The 20,944-nt window shown below is 42.0% G+C and overlaps 1 protein-coding gene across 4 annotated transcripts in view; it reads left to right on the forward strand.

The window, feature by feature from the left end:
• Positions 1-20,944, forward strand: part of St7 (suppression of tumorigenicity 7) — a 234,044-nt gene that overhangs the window by 115,057 nt on the left and 98,043 nt on the right. For all 4 annotated transcript variants that reach the window (XM_041675555.1, XM_041675556.1, XM_041675558.1 and 1 more), the window contains exons 2-3: positions 98-180; positions 13,570-13,729. In XM_041675555.1, the coding sequence (XP_041531489.1) occupies positions 98-180; positions 13,570-13,729 (243 nt within the window). The remainder of the gene's footprint in view (positions 1-97; positions 181-13,569; positions 13,730-20,944) is intronic.

Consider the following 20,944-nt stretch of genomic DNA (forward strand, 5'->3'; position numbering starts at 1 on the left):
ACATGCACACATAATCTTAAGAAACAAAGAGCAAATTTTACTGATACAGTCATGCCTTTCTAATTCTTCTCTTTTTTTCCCTTTTTTTTTCCCCCAGTGAGCATGTTTTTGAACACGTTAACACCGAAGTTCTACGTGGCCCTGACAGGCACTTCCTCACTAATATCCGGACTTATTTTGGTAAGTGATGGAAATCTGATCTAAAACCTTATTAGCATGTATGTTGATGAATCTGGGAGAGTACACACAGGTCGTTTTCAGCGTTCATCTTGTACGCGTGTACGTGTTGCATAGGACTGAAGAGAAGATTTGTCCAACCCAGGTCACATGCTCTGGATATGTGACCATCAATCCTTCCTTTTGTATGAAGGAAAATAAGAGAAGATGTTTCCAGTACAAATTTTAGTGTCCTACCATGTATAATATGCTGGGGTTGCAGCTCAGTGGTAGAAAACTTGCATCGTATTCATGAAGCCCTGGTTTCAGTCCCCATTGTCACAAAAGTTAGATAGGCAGACAGATAGTTATTGCTGATGTATCAAAGTGGCTCGGTTCAACTAAGACCATTCTTCATGTATTTATCATAATGGATTATTGGGTTTAATATCAGCAGGAATATTGCTTATTGCTTTTAAATGTGTTGGCATGGATTGTGACAGTCCTAAACTTTTCCTCCCTTTATCTCCTTTTCTCTCAATGTTTACATTTATTTCTTTATTGCTTCCTTAAAAAACCCTCAAATAGTTAAAAAAAATATTACCTGTACAGTTTCATTATCTTAAATTCTCTAATGACTGTAGATATGCAAGATTTTATTACCTAATATAGTTCACTTTAGAGAACATTATAGGACTATCTAAACTCAATGAGACCATTCCCACATAATTTAATATTCTTTAAGGGAGAGACTTTAAAAAGATGTTTTCGCTATGCATAACATTATTATTAACTATTATAGAAATAGGCACACATAAACGATTACAGAGTTAATAATAATAAAAATAAATTATCAGTAGAAAAAAATTAAGGGAAGATGGGTACAAACATATTGAGCAAAGAGAATGCATCTACCTGGAATAATGAAAGATTTCAGAAGCCTGAGCACATAAGATGGAGAAAGGCAGATTCTACACATAGGTGGAAGTAGAAAATGGCAGTGTGGGTGCCTCCTCTTGAGATAAGAGCATATCGAGGTTCAACTTGTTATGTCTGTATCACATGGGTTATGTGAAATTGCAAAGTTGGCTTTATGGAGTCGGGATATTAAGAAAATCAGCAGGTGCCACCCCAAGATAGAACTCTATGGAGAAAGCCCAAATCTGGGTGCAAATGCCAGCCCGAGACAAGCGGTCATCTCCTAAAACCCATCCATAAACGGCAGGTGCTGTAGTGTGTAGCCCCGTGCCTGCCTCTTAAGCATCCATGGCCCACACATGCATCTCTGACATCTCATCTCTGTACAGGAAAGTTGAGAGAAGTCAGGACGCTGCTATGGAGCCTTGCTCATAAAGCCATGAGGTTGGTTATTAATTATTCTACCCAGGAACTGTATCTTATTCTAACATTGCTTCCTCCTGGTTTTTAATGTTAAAATTCTCTTGTCAAATAATAGTGACTATGGATGGTGTTATTTTACTCTGCAGAGATATTGTAGAAACCCACGTGCATTTCCAGCCTTGGTAACGTGTTTGGAGACCTAGGAGATTTTAACAAAACATGAGACCTGAAAATCTGAAAACCACAGTGGTGAGGGCTCACCACCTGCAAGAATTTAACTGAGCTTGTAGGGTAACCCAGAACGTCAACAAAAAGAGAACAAAATTCTCTTTTTGAATCTGACAAGGAATAAAAGAGAAAAATAAGTTGTCAATCTCTAAATGTTGACTTAGGGCAGAGAAAAATGGTGAGTGACTTGGTTGAATAAAGTCTGTAGGAACTGCGTTGCTAGGAAACCTCGGCAGTGGGGAAATCAACTAAACAGCAAAAGGGTAAGAATAAATCACTCCAAAACCTTCCAATTTTATTGATTACATGCAAGGTTTTTCTTTAGGAGGCTGCGTGCTTGCTACTTGGGGCTAGGGAGGGAATTATCTTAGCCTGCTGGGAGCTGATCAATAGCCAGGAGACAAATCATGGGTAATAGTGGAAAGCAGCAAAAAGAGAGTCATGGCCAGCGTCCCAGTGACTGAGGAGGAAGAGCACAAGGCCTGAGCAATGTGGACTTTCTAGGACCTTGTGGTCTTCCTAGGACTCCCTGGTCATTAGGCCCAAGCCTTCTATTTTCATATGGGAAACCTGAGACTTCTCAAGGAAAGAAAAGAAACTCTTGGCATTCTTTGTGGTAAAGTAAGCTTCCAATCTACATTTTAAATTCCCATTCTGATGTGCCAGTTGACTAAGGAAACTGCCAACGTGGACATGGAAAATGCTTTCATTTGCTTGATAAATTCCTGTTAAGTATGTTCTGAGGAGATGTTTTTTTATAACACACACACACACACACACGTATATGTTGCAGAAAGTGGAGACAGGTATTTTAAATATCTGATAGTTACCATATACAATTTATTTAATTTATTTATTTAATTTTTGTGTCTTTGAGACAAGAGTTTCTCTGTGTAGCCTTGGTTGTTTTGGAATTTGTTTTCTAGACCACGCTGGCTTTGAATTCCTAGGTAGATCTGCCTATCTCTGCCTCCCGAGTGCTGGGATTAAAGGCATGTGCCACCACCACCTGGTCCACTTTAAATAATATATTTTTAACATTCTTTTATGATATAGCCCTGATATGCTTTTGATTAAACAAATAGGGAAGGCAAACTGGGGGCGGGAATGATTTATACTGAATCCAGTAACGCGCCGGACTGGGGAAAAGGCAGTTTTGTCCACACGTTCCTGTTCTCAGAAGGTTCCGTTGAGAACCCAGCCTGCTTGCGTGATGTTTGCGGTGCCTGGCACCGAGTCCGGCTTCTCCTCTCCTCTGCTCAGTCGCACAATTGCTGCTGCCCTTTCCGTGTGCCTCAAGCCAGGCACGTCAGTAACCGCCTTTGGGCTCCCTAGCGGGCGAAGGGCGGAGCAGGAGTGAACCCAGGCTGTCTTACAGGGCAGTCGACTCTCTTTTCTTACTCAGTTCACTGCCCATCCAGTTAAGTGCCAGCTGCCTCCAGCCTGCTGCCTGCAGGCCTTTCTGCATTTCATTCCGGAAGGCTCTTGCTGGGGCTTTGCAGGCTGTGAATTAATTGTCTCGGTGGAGGGTGTTTCCTTTCTTTCTGGTTAGTCAGCTCGAGGGTTGTCAGTCCTCTGACTCAGGGCTGGTTGAAGAACCCGTAGTAAAGGGATTTCCCTGGGCCTCTCCGCTGCTATTGCAGACCGGGGCTGGCCACATCTTCTCCGGTGTTTGGATGCGGCTGCTGAAGCTGCATGGTCACTGCTGGGCTACATGGTAGAAGCAGAAACCATTCAGGACTGATGAAATATCTAGAACAGAGAAACCTGTCACGTAGGAAGGATATGAATGGCCTTTCTACAGTATATTGGCCTTTTCTGAGGGCATAGCTGGAGTGGGCAGTAATAGCTATTGATCGCCCCAGGTTCCTTCCTTAGAGATGGTTGACTGTGGTGTCTATCACACTGCCTGTAGGGACTCAGCTCTGCTGGCTTTAACATGGATTTGGGGTGAGGATTCTACGCTTGCCGCTGTTTTTTTTTCTTCTGAGAGCATTTCCAGGAGGAGAGAGTTAGATGCTTTGCAAAATGGCTGTGTGCATGGAATGCCGAGCAGTTTGCTTGCAGGCATCAGGGAGACAGCTCGCTGCTTTCCTCAGCAATGGGTGCCCGGCACACACTCCGAGTACAGAGCTGCTCCTGGGAAGCTGGCTGGCTGAGACCCTTGAGATTCCTACGCTAGGATCAGAAATCGCCATGCCATTTAGTATTTAAGAAGACAGATAAAAACAAAAGCCTTCTATTTCCACTGTGGAGACTGAGACAGCCGGGCGGTGGTAGCGAACGCCTTTAATCCCAGCACTCGGGAGGCAGGGACAGGCGGGTCTCTGTGAGTCTGAGGCCAGCTTGCTCTACAGAGAGAGTTCCAGGACAGGCTCCAAAAGCTACAGAGAATCCTTGTCTCGAAAAACAAAGCAACAATAAAAATTGGCAAAAGCTGCTTTTACCTTAATTTCTTTAAAAATAGATACATATTTGACTAGACATATCTGACTGGTAGCTTTTCCTGACTAGTTTAGACTGGTGGTGAATTTGCCCTGTTACGTGTCTCCCCTGCTCTTCTCTGTGGTTCCTGTGGCCACTCCCATGCAGGCAGCCTCTTCCTGCTTGACTTCATGGAGCCTCTGCCTGGCCGGCATGCCCCCCCCCCCCCCCCATAGGCAGGCTCCTGCCCCATGAAAGGCACTCTTCCTCATACGCTGAGCCTGCCAGGTCCATTCTGTAGCTGCTATCAAGGTGTGTCCAGTCTGCACAAGCAGCTCCTCCTCCAGGCAATGCTCCAAAGAGAAAATATTGGAGCTTTGTTTTTGCTTTAAAATAGAAAGATGGACATGTAGAGAAAATAATTGCCTTTTCCCCTCAAATTATTGATAGAGAAATTGCTGTATATGATATTGAAATTTATACATGGCACATTGTATCCGTATTAACTTGTGTATAGATGTGCCCCTCTGCCTTTATGTATATATAATGTACATATATGATATGTGGAAAGGTGTAAAAAAGCATGCTAGGCATACTTTTAAAAGTTAAAATAAGTAACAAAGTAAAGAAAAGGAGAAAAGTAAATTAAAAATACTAGTTCATGGGTTGGATTACAAGAAGCATCATTTTGGAGAGTGGCAGAAGAGACAATACAGAATTCAGTCGTAAGAAATGAACCGCGTCTATTGGTGCTGTCCTTGCTCAGATCTTGTTTTGGAAGCCACGTTGTTGTGGTATCATGGGTTGTTGGTTCTAGAAGATACAATCTCACAATTGATTTCCTGGTTCTCTGGCTTGGCAGTCTTTCTGATCCCTCCTCCATGATGCTCGCTGAGCCTTAGATGTTACAAATGGATCAACTGGAGTAAGCATCCTCTGATGGTGTGTTCTCTGCCTTTGGATCAGTTATGGCTTCCTGTAAAGGTCTCCTCTGTTTTAAAGAGAAGTTTCTTTGATGAGGGGTGAAAGGAACCTCCACCCCTAAGACAAGAATTACAGGGAACTGAGGGATGCTGACTGGGGGAGAGATAGTCTTCCTCAGGCACGAGCCCCCTAGTTGTTATCTAACACTAACTGGTCAGCCCTGAAACTGTATGCATACAAATAATGCTAGCTGGACTGAACAAGTTCTCTTCATAGATTTATGATTGTGTGTGGGCTGGCAATGAAATATGAAAGGCCATGAATTTAGGGCAGAGCAAGGTGGGTGTGAGAGTGATTGGGGGGAGAGAAGGGAAGGAGAGAAATGAGGTGATCATATTTTAATTAAAAAGTTCTTTTCAGCCGGGCGGTGGTGGCGCACGCCTTTAATCCCAGCACTCGGGAGGCAGAGGCAGGTGGATCTCTGTGAGTTCGAGGCCAGCCTGGTCTAGACAGGCTCCAAAGCTACAGAGAAACCCTGTCTCGAAAAAGAAAAAAAAAAAAGAAGAAAAAAAAGTTCTTTTCAATCAGTTAAACACCAAAAACAAATGAACAAACTAAAAAAAAAGAAAAGAAAAGAAAAACAGTAGTTGAGTTCCTACTGGACCAGGTACTGAATAAGCACCTCGCATGCATTGCTTCACTTGGTATTCATTAAAATGCAAATGTGGGTATCACGCATGTGTTTGTATGCTGAGTGGAAACAGACACAAAGATTAAGTCATTTGGCCCAAGGCTATAGAGCAGGTAAATAGCAAGGTTCAAATCTCATCTGTCTAAGTCCTCTTTTATCCCTGTTCACAGTAACAAAATGAAGTGCTTATTCTGTCCCCTTTCAACAGTTCATCTCAAGAACTTGACCTGTTATTCATAGAGAGTGAATGATGACAATTCGGAGCTCAGGGTGAAAAGAAAAAGACTTGGGGACACTCGAGTAGGAGGGGTTTTAAATTGTGCAGAGTAGCACATAGATGCCAGATTGTGTCAGGAATTAAGCAACCCATCTCTCAGCTCTAACATTCGGAATGAGAGATGTTGTGGGGCCCAGATTGCGGGGGGGAGCCTGCAGACAAGGAAAGGAAGAGGAGGCCTATTGAGCCCTACCAACTTACGGTGTCTTGGGTTCACCAAGAAAATGGACCAGGCAAATGCACACACACACACACACACACACACACACACACACGGACGTGGACGTGGACGTGGACACGGACATATATATGCTAGCCAGGGTTTGTGAAGAAGAGCATTAGATTGGATTAACAATTAGACACAGCAGAACTGGAGAAGATAAACTAGCGATAGACAGGAAGATAGATACCGCCATTTATCTTTTCCAGTGTCCATTAGAGCACAGATTGGTAAGCTGGCAAGCTGTGCAACTGAAGGGCTAGAGCCAGAACACACAGAAGTCACCCAGTACAAACCAGAACACACCTAAGGACCAGACATCCAGAAGGGGTTGCTCAGCCCTGTGGAATGACAATAGGATTTCATTCTCCATAATTTTTTTAGCTTTCTTTTTTTATTTATTCTTTGTGTCTTTCACACCACGCGTCTCCATCCCATTCATTTCCCCATCCCTTCATATCCACCCTCTGCCCTTGCAACATTCCCCCAAATAAAATAAAATAAAATTTAAGAGGAAAAAAAAAGAAGAAGAAAATCAATCTCATCATGGAAGCTGTGGTGTGACACAGTGAGTCATGCAGTAAATCCTTTTATCCACTATTTTTCCTTGCAAGTGTTCATTGCAGAGTCTTTGGTTCGAGGCCTCTGGTTTCTGCTACTTTATCCATGGCGCCTCTCTGGAACTCCTCTGGGTTATCCTATTGTTCCCCTGTCATCCCGCAACTTTGTGTCTGCAGGACCGGTCCTTTCATATGCTCCAGCAGATCACAGATGGGGTGGATATTGGGGTGGGCCAACAGAGAACCCTGATTCTGGGCCTGGGGAGTTGCATGGTTAATCAGCCCACCAGCTTTCCCTTGTCCTCACCACCCGGGTGAACTCTCCTGCATTACCCTGGCTAGTTCACCTCTTGTAGCAATGAGCACCTCCTGAGTGTTGAAGCTCATGGGAGGCAGGGACAGCTGGCTAGCTCATGGGCCCTGGGGCCAGTTCTACTTGCCTCGGGTGTTGATGGGGGAGGGCATCTCCCCCCCACATCTACACCACCACATGCACTGTCCGTGGCTTTGCCCTGCCATTATGCCTCCACTGAAGTGCTGCCTGGGAAGGTGGCTACCAGCAGGTTAGAGAAGTTGATATTTTTCGTTTTCACAGACTCACAGAAATGGACCAAATAGACGTCAATTAGATGAATGAGGGAATGGAAAAGAGAAGAAAAATCTGGTCTCTAAAGCAGGCCTGTGGTAGAGTGGAAGACTACAGTGTTTTTAAGAGGAGAGAGTTTTTTCCTTTTCCCATTTGGCCATGAAAATTAGGTATTCTTCTCCATCATACCCACAGACCCTTTCAAAACCCCGTCCACACGATTCCTTAAGACTGACAGTATGATGGAGAAGAATACACACAAGAATTCAAGGGAGATTAAAAATAGTTATGGATATCATGGCAGTGCTCGTCAGTTGTCTTGGTTTATCTCATATGCTCAGGTGATCTGTTCTTGCTAATTAAAGAAAATAATGTGTATACACATGGGTGAGTACACCCACACGCACAGGCATACGATGCACACACGTACACACACACACACATCCCATCTCCACACCCCCAAAGCATACTCATGTGTGCACTCACATACACAGTAACCTTCCTGCCTATGGAGGATGGCTAAGATTCCTGGGATCTTGGCATCAAGTCTCTTGGTCATTTATACTTTTACATCTTCAGATTTTACTTTTTCATGGTTTCTTTTCCCTTTCAAAAATGTGTGTGAGCCTTTCTTTTTTAAAATAAGCATAAGCAAACAAAAAACTCCTACAACCCCCCAAACCTTTATGATTCTACTATCAGCTCTCCATCTAGTGTTTTCATCACTGCGTCCTCTTTGCCCTCCCAGTGCTAACTGGGTTCTCCCTGACCTGACCACACCCTAGAAAAAGCCCCAGAGAATCCAGATAACCAGCCAAGGTAATTGATCCTAGCTTTCAACAAAGAGTGAGTTTGCCCTTAAGTAGGTAGACTCAACTTTGGCTTCCTAAATGCCACACCCTATTGATGGTTTAAATTCCCATCCTGATGTGGGAGTGTCATCTATCTGTTGCTTTCATTGGTTAATTAATAAAGAAACTGCTTGGCCTTTGATAGGCCAGCCCTTAGGTGGGTAGAGTAGACAGAACAGAATTCTGGGAGAAAGAAAGCCGAGTCAGGCAGATGCCATAGCTCTCCTCTTCAAGATGGACGCAGGTTAAGATCCTTCCCGGTAAGACACCACCTTGTGGTGCTGCACAGATTATTAGAAATGGGTTAATTGAGATGTGAGAGTTAGCCAGTAAGACGCTAGAACTAATGGGTCAAGCAGTGTTTAAAAGAATACAGTTTCTGTGTAATTATTTCGGGTGTAAAGCTAACCACGCAGGCAGCTGGGGGCTGGGAATGCTGCCCGCCGCTCTTACTACACCATCGTACTTAATCTGTATTACTGTAGGGATGGTACACGGCTAGAGTAGGGTGGTAGAGAGTTAATGTTTTAAAACTAAGAAATGTGTAATTTTTACCTTTTAAACTCTTTAAGTTATTTGGTAGACTCGAGAGACTAGCCCTGCCTCTTAGTACGTCAGGGCCGCTAAACTAGCATGTCTAAGAACTGTTTTTAAATCTGAATTTGTTTATGAGTGCTTTACTGTTTACAGTGTCGGTATGTACCAGGGAGATGTATTCAAAGTGACACCAAATACATCTGCATTAAATAACACCATCTGCCCATTTGGATCTGTTCAGCACTTTGAAAACATTGCAGAGTGTTCCCTCCACGTCTGATGAGTTCTGGAATACGTGGAAGATTTCTTTGCTAATACCTCAAATTAAAGGGCTTGGTTTGACATTTGGGACAGCTGCAAGTCCTTCCTTTTTTCCTTTTTCTTTGATACGCACTATAAAGACAGGGACCATTCTTGATTCTAGTGTCCCCACTACGCAGATGGGACAGTAGAATTGATTAATGACAAGTTTGGGAAGACACAGCTCCCTGCCCCCAAACAACTTCCAGAGTAACCTGTCTGTCTGTCTTTCTGCACTGAAAAGGTAGGAAGGTCTAGAGAGAAGGGTTGTCTTTTGTTCTAATGCAAATGTTGAAGTAATTTTCCTCGTGGGCTGAATTATCTGGTCACAGTTGATAGACTGCTTCTGACTTGGTTTTCACCACTAGGCATAGACATACTGTCAGAGGGAATTGAAGGGCTGCCTGTGTGTCAGTTCTGGTTTAAATGACGCATTGTTATTATTTTTTTAAATTTTATTTAATAAAGAAGTTTAGAAAGAGTGGCAGAAAGCTGGGCCTTCAGGCTAAGCAACAATTTCATTAGCTTTGAGATCTAGGTCAGGCTACTGCATCTTGTTGAACAGCTTTGTTCCTCATCTGTAAGTGGATTCCCTACATCGTTCCTTAAGGGCCATTTTAGAGCTGATCTATGTGGTTCTGGTAGAGGAACTCAGGAATCTGAATCTCAAGGTTTTGTGTATGCAGTGGATACTGGCATGTCAGAGGCACTGTGGGTCTGCAGCATGGACTTGTAGGGCAGGGACTTGATTGTGTGACCTGGGATATCACTCCTGGGTAGTTAGGAATACTTGACGCTGTGGGATGAAATGAGCATGCTATGGCATGGTAGGTGTTCCAATAGCATAGCACAGGGGGAAGCAGAGCAAAAACTTCATTGCTACTGACTGAGAACCACTGCCCGTGGTTCACTCTGTGACCAAGGATGAGGGAGTCTTGGAACGTTTGTCCTCTTGTAATTGAGGCTTTGTTGGCTGCTTAGTACTGTAGCTGAGCACTGCCTTGTCACAGTGCTTTCTGTTAACACCCCAGTGACAGATAAGCTGCAGTACTAACCTGACTGTGGACTAGGATTACACAACACTATTCTTGGGGAAATGTGGAAACATTTGTTCTCCCCAGACACGGACTCAGTGACAGGCCAACAGGGGTACTATGTAAGTCAAGCCTGCTAAACTAAGGAACCTTCTGGGGTTGCTTAGATGAGAGGTTAATTTATAGGAGCAGGAATGACTGAGAGGCAGCTGCATCACCAAAACTCAGCTCAGCATGTGTAGGAGGAAGGGCCTGTTTGTTTGTCCCTGCCACCCGGCTAGCTTAGCCCTGAAATAACCACACATAAACTGTATTAATTAAATCACTGCTTGGTCCATTAGCTCTAGTTTTTTATTGGCTAACTTTTATATTAATTTAACCCATTTCTATTAATCTGTGTATCACCATGTGGCAGTGGCTTACCTGCAAGATTCAGCACGTCTATCTCCGGCCGTGAATCCATGGCATCTTCCTGACTCCACTGTTCTTTCTCCCAGCATTCAGTTCATTCATCCTTGCCTACCTAAGTTTTGCCCTATCAACAGGCCAAGGCAGTTTCATTATTCATTAACCAAGAAAAGCAACACACAGATAGAAGGACCTCATACACTAAGCATGGGTTATGGCTCACAAAACCTGGACACCAGAAGCACACTGCGTATCTTCCAGGCAGCTTGACAGACTGGAGAGTGTCCTTTCCAGGCAGCTTGCTTGGCCTGACAGTGTCTCTCAGCAATCATTAGTGTTTATGTGGGCATGAGGAATGAGGGGCCCAGGGAAACTAGTCCAGTCAAGCTTCCTGCAGCTCCCGAGTCATTTACCTCCTAGGTTTCAGTGAGCTTGACTGGAGATGCAATGTTTCACCTCCATTTAGAACATCCTACGTTGTAACCATCTTCCTGTAGGAAGAAATGTTTCATTCTGGAGGAAATCGCTACACAACTAACAAAATGAGGGGCACCTCTCTGCAGGACTCAGAGAATCCTTGGGATGGATGGTGTATAAGTTATTTGCATAATGAGTGGTAATTTTGTTAGCACTTTTGAGAACTGTTGGCCAGACGCTGAAGTGGGTGCTTTACAGTGAGCTGGTATGGAAATCGAGGACTCTTGAAAATAAATATGATTTCCATTTTATGGTTGAAGGTTCTGGTATCCAAATAAATCACATAACTCACTTGGAACTATAGACGTATTTATGGATCGATAATCTGTATATTTACCTGTGGGGGTCCCTGCAGGCATCACGGCTGGCAGCAAGATCTGCACTGCAAGGAGGTGGGAATGAAATCTCTGTTAAGCTCCACTTCATCAGGATGCATTCGGCTAGAGAGCCTGATGCCAGGACGTTTATTGCCCCACATTTAAGGATAGTAAATTTGGGGGGGGAATTTCCTAGTGTAATATAATTTCCAGTTTACAAGGGGGCATAATTATATTGAAACTCAACTCAAGGCATGTTTCTTCCAAGAAGATGTGTTCTAGAGATAGGCTACCTGTATAAGCTTAAGGGCCTAGGGAAGTATTTGGTGTGGTCTCAGTCATACAGATACCTCCAGTCCTGGTTCTGGGAGATTGGGGAGCCCCTGTCTACGCAGATAACATGAGGATTATTAGGAACATTAACTACCTCAGGCCCTCGTTCTGGGAGGTGGGGAGCCCCTGGCTGCACAGATAACCTAAGGGTTATTAGGAACACTAACTATCTCAGGTCCTGGCTGTGGGAGCCTGATATGGCCTGGTCCTGTCTTTCAGGTAACACAGATCACCAGAGTATTTTATTAATCACCTCCAATTCCCAGCTTTTTCAGTGGAAAAACGGGTTTATGTCTTTTCCCTCATGCATGCTTACTATTCCTGGTTTCCCTGGAGATCTGTGGGCACAAAGACCTTTGCGTTCCCGACATTCACGATTTTTGAGCTTTCTTCTTTCTTCATGCTAATTAGTGTCATAGCCACAGACCTTTCAAAGTATATTCTTCTTAAACATTGCAATGTGAGAAGTAACTCCCTGTAATTAAATCAAGGTATCCCATATATGACTGGAAACATTCTGGTATTCATAGATGGCTTTCCTGTTTTAATTTAGTAAAACATAAGTGAGAAAAACATCAATTTTTAAATAATAGCCCAATGTCCGTTCCAGAGCAGATAATGAAACGTTTTTAATAAAATAAACAATGACATAAGTATATTTAATTCTATGTTAATTGTACATTGTATATTATAAAGATTAGCACAACTATCCTTTGAGACTCAGGCGTGTAGTTATTCTGGCTTTTTGTTTTGTTTTGTTTTATTTACTTTATTTATTTATTTATTTCTGTAGCCAAGCTGTTCTGGAACTCATGACAGACCTCTTGCCTCAGCTCCTGTATTTATTGCTGAGATTATAAGTGTGAGTCACCTTACCTGGCCTTTTGCGCATTTGAGTCAGGATCTCACTGTTCTTGAACTTATGACCCACTTACCTCAGCCTCCTGAGTGCTACAATTAAGGTCTGGGCACCATGTTTGGCTAGCAGCTATTCCTTTTCCTTTTCTTTTCTTCTCCCTACCCCACAGGGTTTCCCTGTGTAGCCCTGGCTCTCTTGGAGCACACTGTGTAGACCAAAATCCTGTGGGCTCAAAAACCTGGGTTGTCTTTTATTAAGGACAATTAACGTCTCTTCTTTCAAATGAAAAACAATCAGGAAGCTTTTGAACTAAGAAACATTCATGATATACAGCAAATGCTTGTTGTATAGCACTTAGCAGGAAGGGGACTGGAGGTTCAGGAACTGAGTACCTTCCATACAAAAAAATGACCATTTTTTTCTTTTCCCTTTTTTAAGAGCAGTTGTCACTCTGTTGCTCAGGCTGATCTTGAACTCTTGAGCTCAAGTGAGTCTCTCGCTCATTCTCTCAAGCAGCATGCCACTATGCCACTAGTTCTGACCCCTTCTCTTTTGTTTGCTAAAACCAGCATTTCTCAAAAGAAGTCTTACTTTTATAATTAAAACATTTAAAATTTTTTTAAATAGTGGGTATCATTTTGCAAAAATATAAAATGTCAAGAATTTAAAAATTTTATGAAGTTTATTTTGGGAAAATTGTCATATCCATATGTATTTCTAGAGTTGTCTTTCAGGTAAGATGATTTTGTTATTTGAATATTATAGTGACTTAGAGGAAATTTGGAATATACCTTAACAATATTATTTTATCTGTCATTGTAGTTATAGGTTCTTTTTGAAAACAATTCTTCAGCAGAGAACAACCATTTTAAACTAATTTTTAATTTTTAACTATTATTGGTGTTAATTATTCAAATCTTTTACCTTTATACTGACATAAACATTATTTGAAATGAGAAAAGAAATAGCAACATATATTAGAGGAATGTATCTTGAAATTACAAATGGAAACAGGTCATAAACGCACATTATTTTTTTTGTTCTAGATATTTGAATGGTGGTATTTTCGCAAGTATGGAACATCTTTCATTGAACAAGTCTCAGTAAGCCACTTGCGCCCCCTTCTGGGAGGGGTTGACAACAACTCTTCCAATAATTCTAATTCCAGTAACGGGGACTCAGATTCCAACAGGCAGAGTGTCTCAGGTATGGAATGGCTCTTACAAAATTCTTGTGAAATTAACACAGCTAAACTGTTTTAAAAGATTGTGTTTCAGAGAAAAATATTTTAAATTTTTTTTAAAGGAAGCTGTATTAGAGAAGTAGCTGCAAGCATCCTGATGACAGGAAATGTGTATGCTATTAATTTTATTTTTGCTTCCACTAGTGTTAACATAACAAATGCTAATAGCATTGACTTGAAGCACATAGTATATGTGGTATATAGAATAGCATATAGAGTACTCATCAATCACATTTTCCTCCACAGTGGTGGCTGAATGCTGAGTCTGACTACTCCTGATTTCACTACTTCTTCTGTTCCAGTGATGGTGAAACCACGTTCTCGGTCTGAGTGCAGGAATGCGTGTAACCCGTCTCATCAAATCTGCTCTGTTTACTTTTCAGTGCTGTGCTTGCCGTGTTCCTTAGGACCTGACCTAAAATGTTTCTTCTGTTCCTCTGTCCATCTGTCACTGCCAAAGTCAAATGCCTTTTCTAATAGACATCCATACTGCCTCTACTTTCTGCAACTTTGATAATTTTACCTTTAGGGACATTTATCAAATAGCATTTTGTTTGGGGGTGTCTCTTTGTAGCATCTATAGTGTATTAATTATACAATTGTCTGCTGTATTCTTGAAGGTCAATAGCAGATGCGTTTAAAGAAGAGGAAAGCATCCAATTTCTTAGGTCAACTCGGTAAACAATTTTTAAATTATCACGAGCCTGGTTTCTATTGGTTCTAATGAATTAAAAAGTCAACGCTCTTGCCCTCATCTCCATTGTATTATTTGAGGAAACAAAATGATACGGGTTCTGATTGCACTAGATGTACATACAGTGCTATAGAAAAGCAAGGTGGGCATTCCCAACTAAGCCGAAAGAGGGGGTTCCATTAGGTCTGAGATTTGAGGATGAAAAGGAAGACATTTAGGAGCTAGGTTATATATATTTTTTTTCCTTCACAAGTCAATCTGATTGTATCACTTCCTTAGCTGGGCTGTAAGCTAGCAGATTGCAAACAGAGAGCATGCCCCTTTAAGATGTTTAAATCCTTACATTTATATATGTACAGAAGCCCCTCTTTTCTCCTTGCACAACTTAAAGCTCTTGACATTTCTTAGTTCAATAAAAAGTCTGAAGAAGGACACTTAAAAGAAATCCCACACTAGCTCAGAACTGAGTATAAGAAAGGGTTATTTCTTTAGGGGTAGACTCACAGATCACAGTCCTCTGCTGGAACAGGGAACAGCAACTGAATCCCGCAGCTGGAAAAGAGACCGGCTGCTCGCTTTACATTGGCATCAATAGTATAAGAGGCCACGCCCAAGTGGGCGGGTAACTTACAGGCGACTGGCGGTAGGGATTCCTACAGCAAAAGTCCAGGTTCTCTCCTTAGTTACATTTCTTACATTTTACATTTATCTGTCATCAAGTGTGTGCATAATTGGGGTGGAAAGATGTGTGCGCAGCCTGTGTGTGAAGGTCAGAGGTCAGATCTCTCCTCCTACTTGTAGGTGGGTTCTAGGGATGCCTCAGTCTCATGCTCTCAGGTTTGATAAGCCATCTGCTGGGCCATCATTAGAATTTTCTGAGTAGATGCATGGCTTACTAGTGAGTCTCAATGTCATCATCTGTCAGAAAGACTCAAATCCTTTTAAGTAATATATTCATCTAGGTAGACATTTGTAGCCCCAGATACTTGGGAGGCAAATACCAAAGGATCAGTAGAGTCCATGGGTTCAAGACTGGTCTAGAACCAGTCTCAAAATCAAACCAAACAAAACAGAATGAAAAGATAAAAATATACTAAAAAAAATAGTAGCCATAGGCATTCTCAGGTTTACATATATCAGGATTTTACCAGTCTAAGATGAAAGTTTTGATTATTACTGACTCAGTTACACTAGTGTTTACTCCTCTGCATCTAGTTTCTATTAATTTACTGAAATATATATATATACATATATATATATATATATAGCATCTATGACATGATTTTACATCAATGTTTAAATGGATACCTTTAGAGAAATGGAAATTACTTTGTCTAAGTGTATTTAGGTATGAATATGTGGCTAACTCAGTATGACAAACATGGATGCAGGTATGGCAACACCAGATACATGGAATTAACATCACTTCATATTCTCTTGTGTTGACTGTTGTATTTTCTTGTGTTGTGCATGTGTGTGTACACTTTTTGTTTGTTTGAGACAGTCTCTTCCTACCCTGTCCTGAAATTCACTGCAGCCAGGGATAGCCTCTAACTCCCTATATTCCTCCTCTCTCATCCTTTAGAATACTGAATTTATGGGCAAGAGCCACCATGCTTGGCAGGCTTTTATTTCTGAATAAGGAAAGTACTAGAAAAATAGATTTATCTGCAATTATCTTTATTATTGATAACTTTCTATTTATAGTCTGATTTCAGCTCAGTATATAGGAGAAAAAGTCCAGATATGAAAATAATTCATATATTTTCTTAAAATAGATGTGTTTGTCTTAAATTTCTTATTGCTTTAACCTAATAAAAGGCTATTGAATTCCTAACAGAGGGTAGAGTATGTCATTTCCTTAAAACACCATAGACTTCTTCACTGGACTTTACACGGACTGTAACCTGGCAAGTAAAATCCATAGATGTGGGAAAGGAAGTCTAAGGGCATTATTTGAAAAATAAAATCACAGACAAAGCTAAAAGTAAAATGAAACCATTAGCTATAAGCATTGGTCCATGTGAAAACTAGTTGGAGTCTTTTCCTTAAAATATAATTTTCTGTGACTGAAATCTTGCAGACATGGCCCAGCTGATGGTGATCTGAAGGTGGTAGTGTGAGCACTGGGAAAACAGGGCAGGCTGTGAGTGAATTTAAAGCCCCTATCTGTGCAAAGTGGACTGAATTCAGACTTCTTCATATTGTTCTATGACTGTTATCTGTGTGTTTCAGGGGAGAAACATGGTTGATTGTACAGTTCCTTCCTTTAGTCAAACTTCATCTTGTTTGGTCATGTTCGTAGACATTCTTGTTTTATTTTACTGTATTTGGGAACTGAACTTGTTTCTTCCAAATGTATGGTTTCTGATCAATTCTGCTGAAGTATTTCACCACATCACTATGCATTTTACTGTCATTTATTAATTCAAAGTAGTTCATGAGTTGGTGATGCACATGGTTTAAAATGTGGCCAACTTCTTCCTGAGAGAAGGGATTCTCACAGCCCACTGAGACCTAGAGTTTGGCTTTAGCGGAACATGTTTTGATAATTTATTCTTGTTTTCAAACACAATATCATAGAGACAAGGTTTGCACATGTGCCTCTTGCCAGATAGATATGGGAATGTGCAATTGCTCCATCCTGTGAGCAGCGGTGCCAAATCAAGCTCAGCCGCTCTGAGATGCTTTAACAAGCCCGAGAACCGGACCTCCAGAGAGCTCCAACACAGCCACCAGGCTTCCTGTCCAAGCCATCTCATCGCCATCTTACTGGTTTTCAAAATATATTTCAAATCCTCGTTATAAAAATTCTAATTTCTACTTAAATCTAACCATGCTGTATAAATACATATTCTGCATTCTAAATTAATGTTCATTGGAACATTAGGGGCAGTTCAAGCACTGATTTTAAACGGGCAACAAAGAAGCATTGGAAATAACAAACTTGGGGAAAGTGAAAAAAGTCCTAAAGCTGTCATAAATGGCAAATCCCTACAATTAAACAATTTTCCCCATATAAATCCATGAAGGTCTGGTAATATTTAACCCTTTTAGTACTTGCAATCAGTTTTAAGTGATATTACCATACTCAATCCTTACAATAACCCCACTAAGCAGATGACTATTATTATGTCCATTTTAAATCTGAGAACGCTGGGTCCAGGAGGCATACGTGCCATGACCAACACGCCGGGGTAGTTTTTTTCTGGGGTCCCCTTTCTTCCCTTTTCTTGAGCAGTACTTTCCTCTATATCTCAGGGTAGTCTCAAACTCCGAGTCCTTCAGCCTTTCCCTCCAGAGTTTGGGGATTTCAGGTAGGTGTGCACAACTGTATGAATCCAAGTTCTTAAGGACTAGTTGGATACTTTAAGTGACTGCCCCAGTGACTGTAAGGGCTGTAAGGCCAAAGTTAATATAAGTAACTGAAATTCAGTAATTAAGTAACTGAAAGATTATTGTTGGGCTTGTTGGCTCACATACGTAATCTCAGTGTTAGGTAGGCAAAGCCAGGAAAATTGAAAGTTCTAAGGTCAGTTTAATCTATGGAATGTTGTAAAGAGGGGGCCACTTGTTGGTTCCCAGCCACTTAGCCCCGAAATAATCACACAGAAACCATATTAACTAAATCACTGTTTGGCCCATTAGCTTTAGCTTCTTATTGGCTAAGTCTTACATATTAATTTAACCCATTTCTATTAATCTGGCTGTGGCTTACCTGCTAAAGTTCTGTCATCTGTGTCCAGCAGGGCTACATGGTTTCTCCAGACCCTGCCTTCTCTCTCCCAGCATTCAGCTTAGTTTCCCCTGCCTAGCTCTGTTCCCCTATAGTCCTGCTATAGGTCCAACACAGTTCCTTTATTTATCAATGGTAATCACAGCATACAGAGGAAAATCCCATATCAATGGAGTGACAACTGGCTTCAAAAACCTTAATAACAATAGTATTAATACTCTAACACGGTGCAAGACAAGATTTATGACAGGACATTAAATGACTTTAAAAGCAGCTTAGTGGCAATGATTGACAACCGGGTTGTTCTAGTTCTATAACTTTCACAGTCAGTGACCTAAGGCTTGCCATTTAACTTTCCTAAATAAACTTTAGTATCTTAATCTGAAAACATGGGAATAACAGTAATATCAATTTCACGGAATATTATGTAAATAAATGAGGCCACGCAGAAATACCAAGTCAGGGGACAGCTTTTTACATAGCAGTGCCTCCCAGATAAACTAACTTTATAAACAGATCTGGGAGAATGCCACCACTCAGGGATATGGCCGCATGGTCAGTGACTTTTACACCCAAGCCTTTCAGAGCTTGCAGTGCACGACTCCCTTTGCAAAGTTAGGAACTTTTATGCATCAGGGACCTTTGGGATTGCTTGCTAATAGTCTCGGTGAGGATAAATAGATAGATAGAGACATGCCAAAATTTAATGTATGGCCTCAAAGTGATTTCCCTAGTCATCTTTTCAAAATCATTTGGCATTAAAAATTATATTCTAATACAGACTAGATTTCTAGTTAAATGGTGAAAAGGCCTGTAATGGCTTTACTTTCTAGTGACTATGCATATATTTAAGACTTGTGTCAGGTTTAATATATTATTTGGTGGAGTTGATGTTATCAGAAATGGTCAGTGAGAAATGCATAGCCTTTGAATGAAAAGATTTAGATATCTTACAATACCTTTGAAGACAGTGGTACTATCTTCAATTAAGCAAGCCAATAAAAATGGCCTTACAACTCACGCTCACTAATCCCCCTTTGTGTTCCCTGCAAGAATTTGTAGCAACAAAATTTGTTGAATGAACGTTATCCAAAATTGTTTTCTTTATATGAGCATTTTATTTAAACTATGATGCCTACAAAATGCCACAGAAACACGACGGCTTTGGATCTGAGGCCCATAAGCAACAGCCCAGGTCCCAGAGAGGGGGATTTTGGGGAGGAAGGGACAGTGCAAGGGGCAGGGACTCTCAAGGCTGTGGGGAGCCTGAACCAGTGAAGCCCACACGGTAGATCCCTGTAGATTTACCCACCAAGTGTATCATTTTATCCCTGCTGAAATACTGACATCAAAACTGAAATGAAATCAGATGATACAGAATAAGGAGACAGCTCTGTTTGTGAGACTGGGCGGGTCTGTGAAGAACTGCACCTTGCAGAAGTCAAACATGGCGCCCATCCAGCCTGTCCAGTCCTCCCCGGCCGGGACCAGTGCAGAGCGGCTCCGACTGCCCAAACATTGTAAACAAGGTCAGGCCAGACCAGTCCTGCGCCCGCTGTACCGTGAGGCAGTGGGGTGGCCTCCGAGGGGTTCACCTGCGGGCTCGTGCTGGGCCCCTTTCTGGTTTCTGGACAGGCGCGGCCGCGGGTATGGGCCTGTGGTTCAGCTCCACGGTCGCATCTCTCTTCTGCTCTGTGGGATCATGGTGTCCGGCCCAGGCTGGCTCCTCTGGAGGGACAAGTGCCCAGCGGCTGGAGGTTCGCAGTCACCGTCTGGTGCTTGGTGTGGTGGGCAGAGGATGGCGGTTTGAACAGGCCTCTCCCTCTCGGGGTCCACTACCCACGTGACTTGCTGGCAGTTCTTTAGGTGTTTTGTGCCCTCGGTGTTCTGTCCTGAAACCCACAAATCTGGGTAGGAGGTCTTTGCTCCAAGCTCTGTCTTCCAAGCAAGCTGGTTGAAGCTCAGCTAGCTAAAGACCCCGGCAGCCACACGTAGAGATGATTCCCCTTTGTGTTGCTGACCTCTCATTTGCAGCCAGCAGGCCCAACACACCATTCAAGCCTTATATCACCTCTCAATGTAGTTATTTTGAAAAGTTATGAAGGAGTTATGGATTAATTATTTTTCCAAAAGAAGCACTTCTAATAATTACCTAAAATTGATCAGTATGATGTAGACTATTGGGTATTCATCTCTAATATATCAAAGCTAATGAACTGTAGGCAAAATCACTTCAAAGACCAGTTCGCTTGGGGTTAATCTAATAATATGTCCAATGACATGTTTAGACACGTTGGAAGTATTATTTTGAAGTAACTGACATGCCCTAGAGGAATCTCGAAGTCTGTTCTTCCATTGGACATTTGAATTGATGAAGCTACAGGATGTTGAATGTGATACTTTGGTAGGAACAGGTTTGTTGCCTGTTGTAGGTAAGAGATGAATCCAGACGCCAGGCCTTATTGTGACCTGGAGGAAAGGGTCTAATATACATAGACCCTTTTCATCTCACTGATTTATGTAGGGAGTGTAGATGATAACCTGAGACCTCCTTAGAGAAAGGATCAATGAAAGCTAAGTTTAGAACCGATGAAGGCCGCTTTGCTGCTGTGAAAAGCCCAGTGCAGGGCAGCCTGGTGTGGAGGTTCCTGCCTGCAATTTCAGCACTCAGGACCAAGTGTGTCCCCCCTCACAATGGGCTGGGACCTCCCTCATCAATCACTAATTAAGAAAATACCCAGTCTTCTG

This window comes from Microtus oregoni, unplaced genomic scaffold (assembly GCF_018167655.1).
Source record: "Microtus oregoni isolate MIOR12 unplaced genomic scaffold, Mior012 000026F_ref0000081, whole genome shotgun sequence".
NCBI lineage: Eukaryota > Metazoa > Chordata > Mammalia > Rodentia > Cricetidae > Microtus > Microtus oregoni.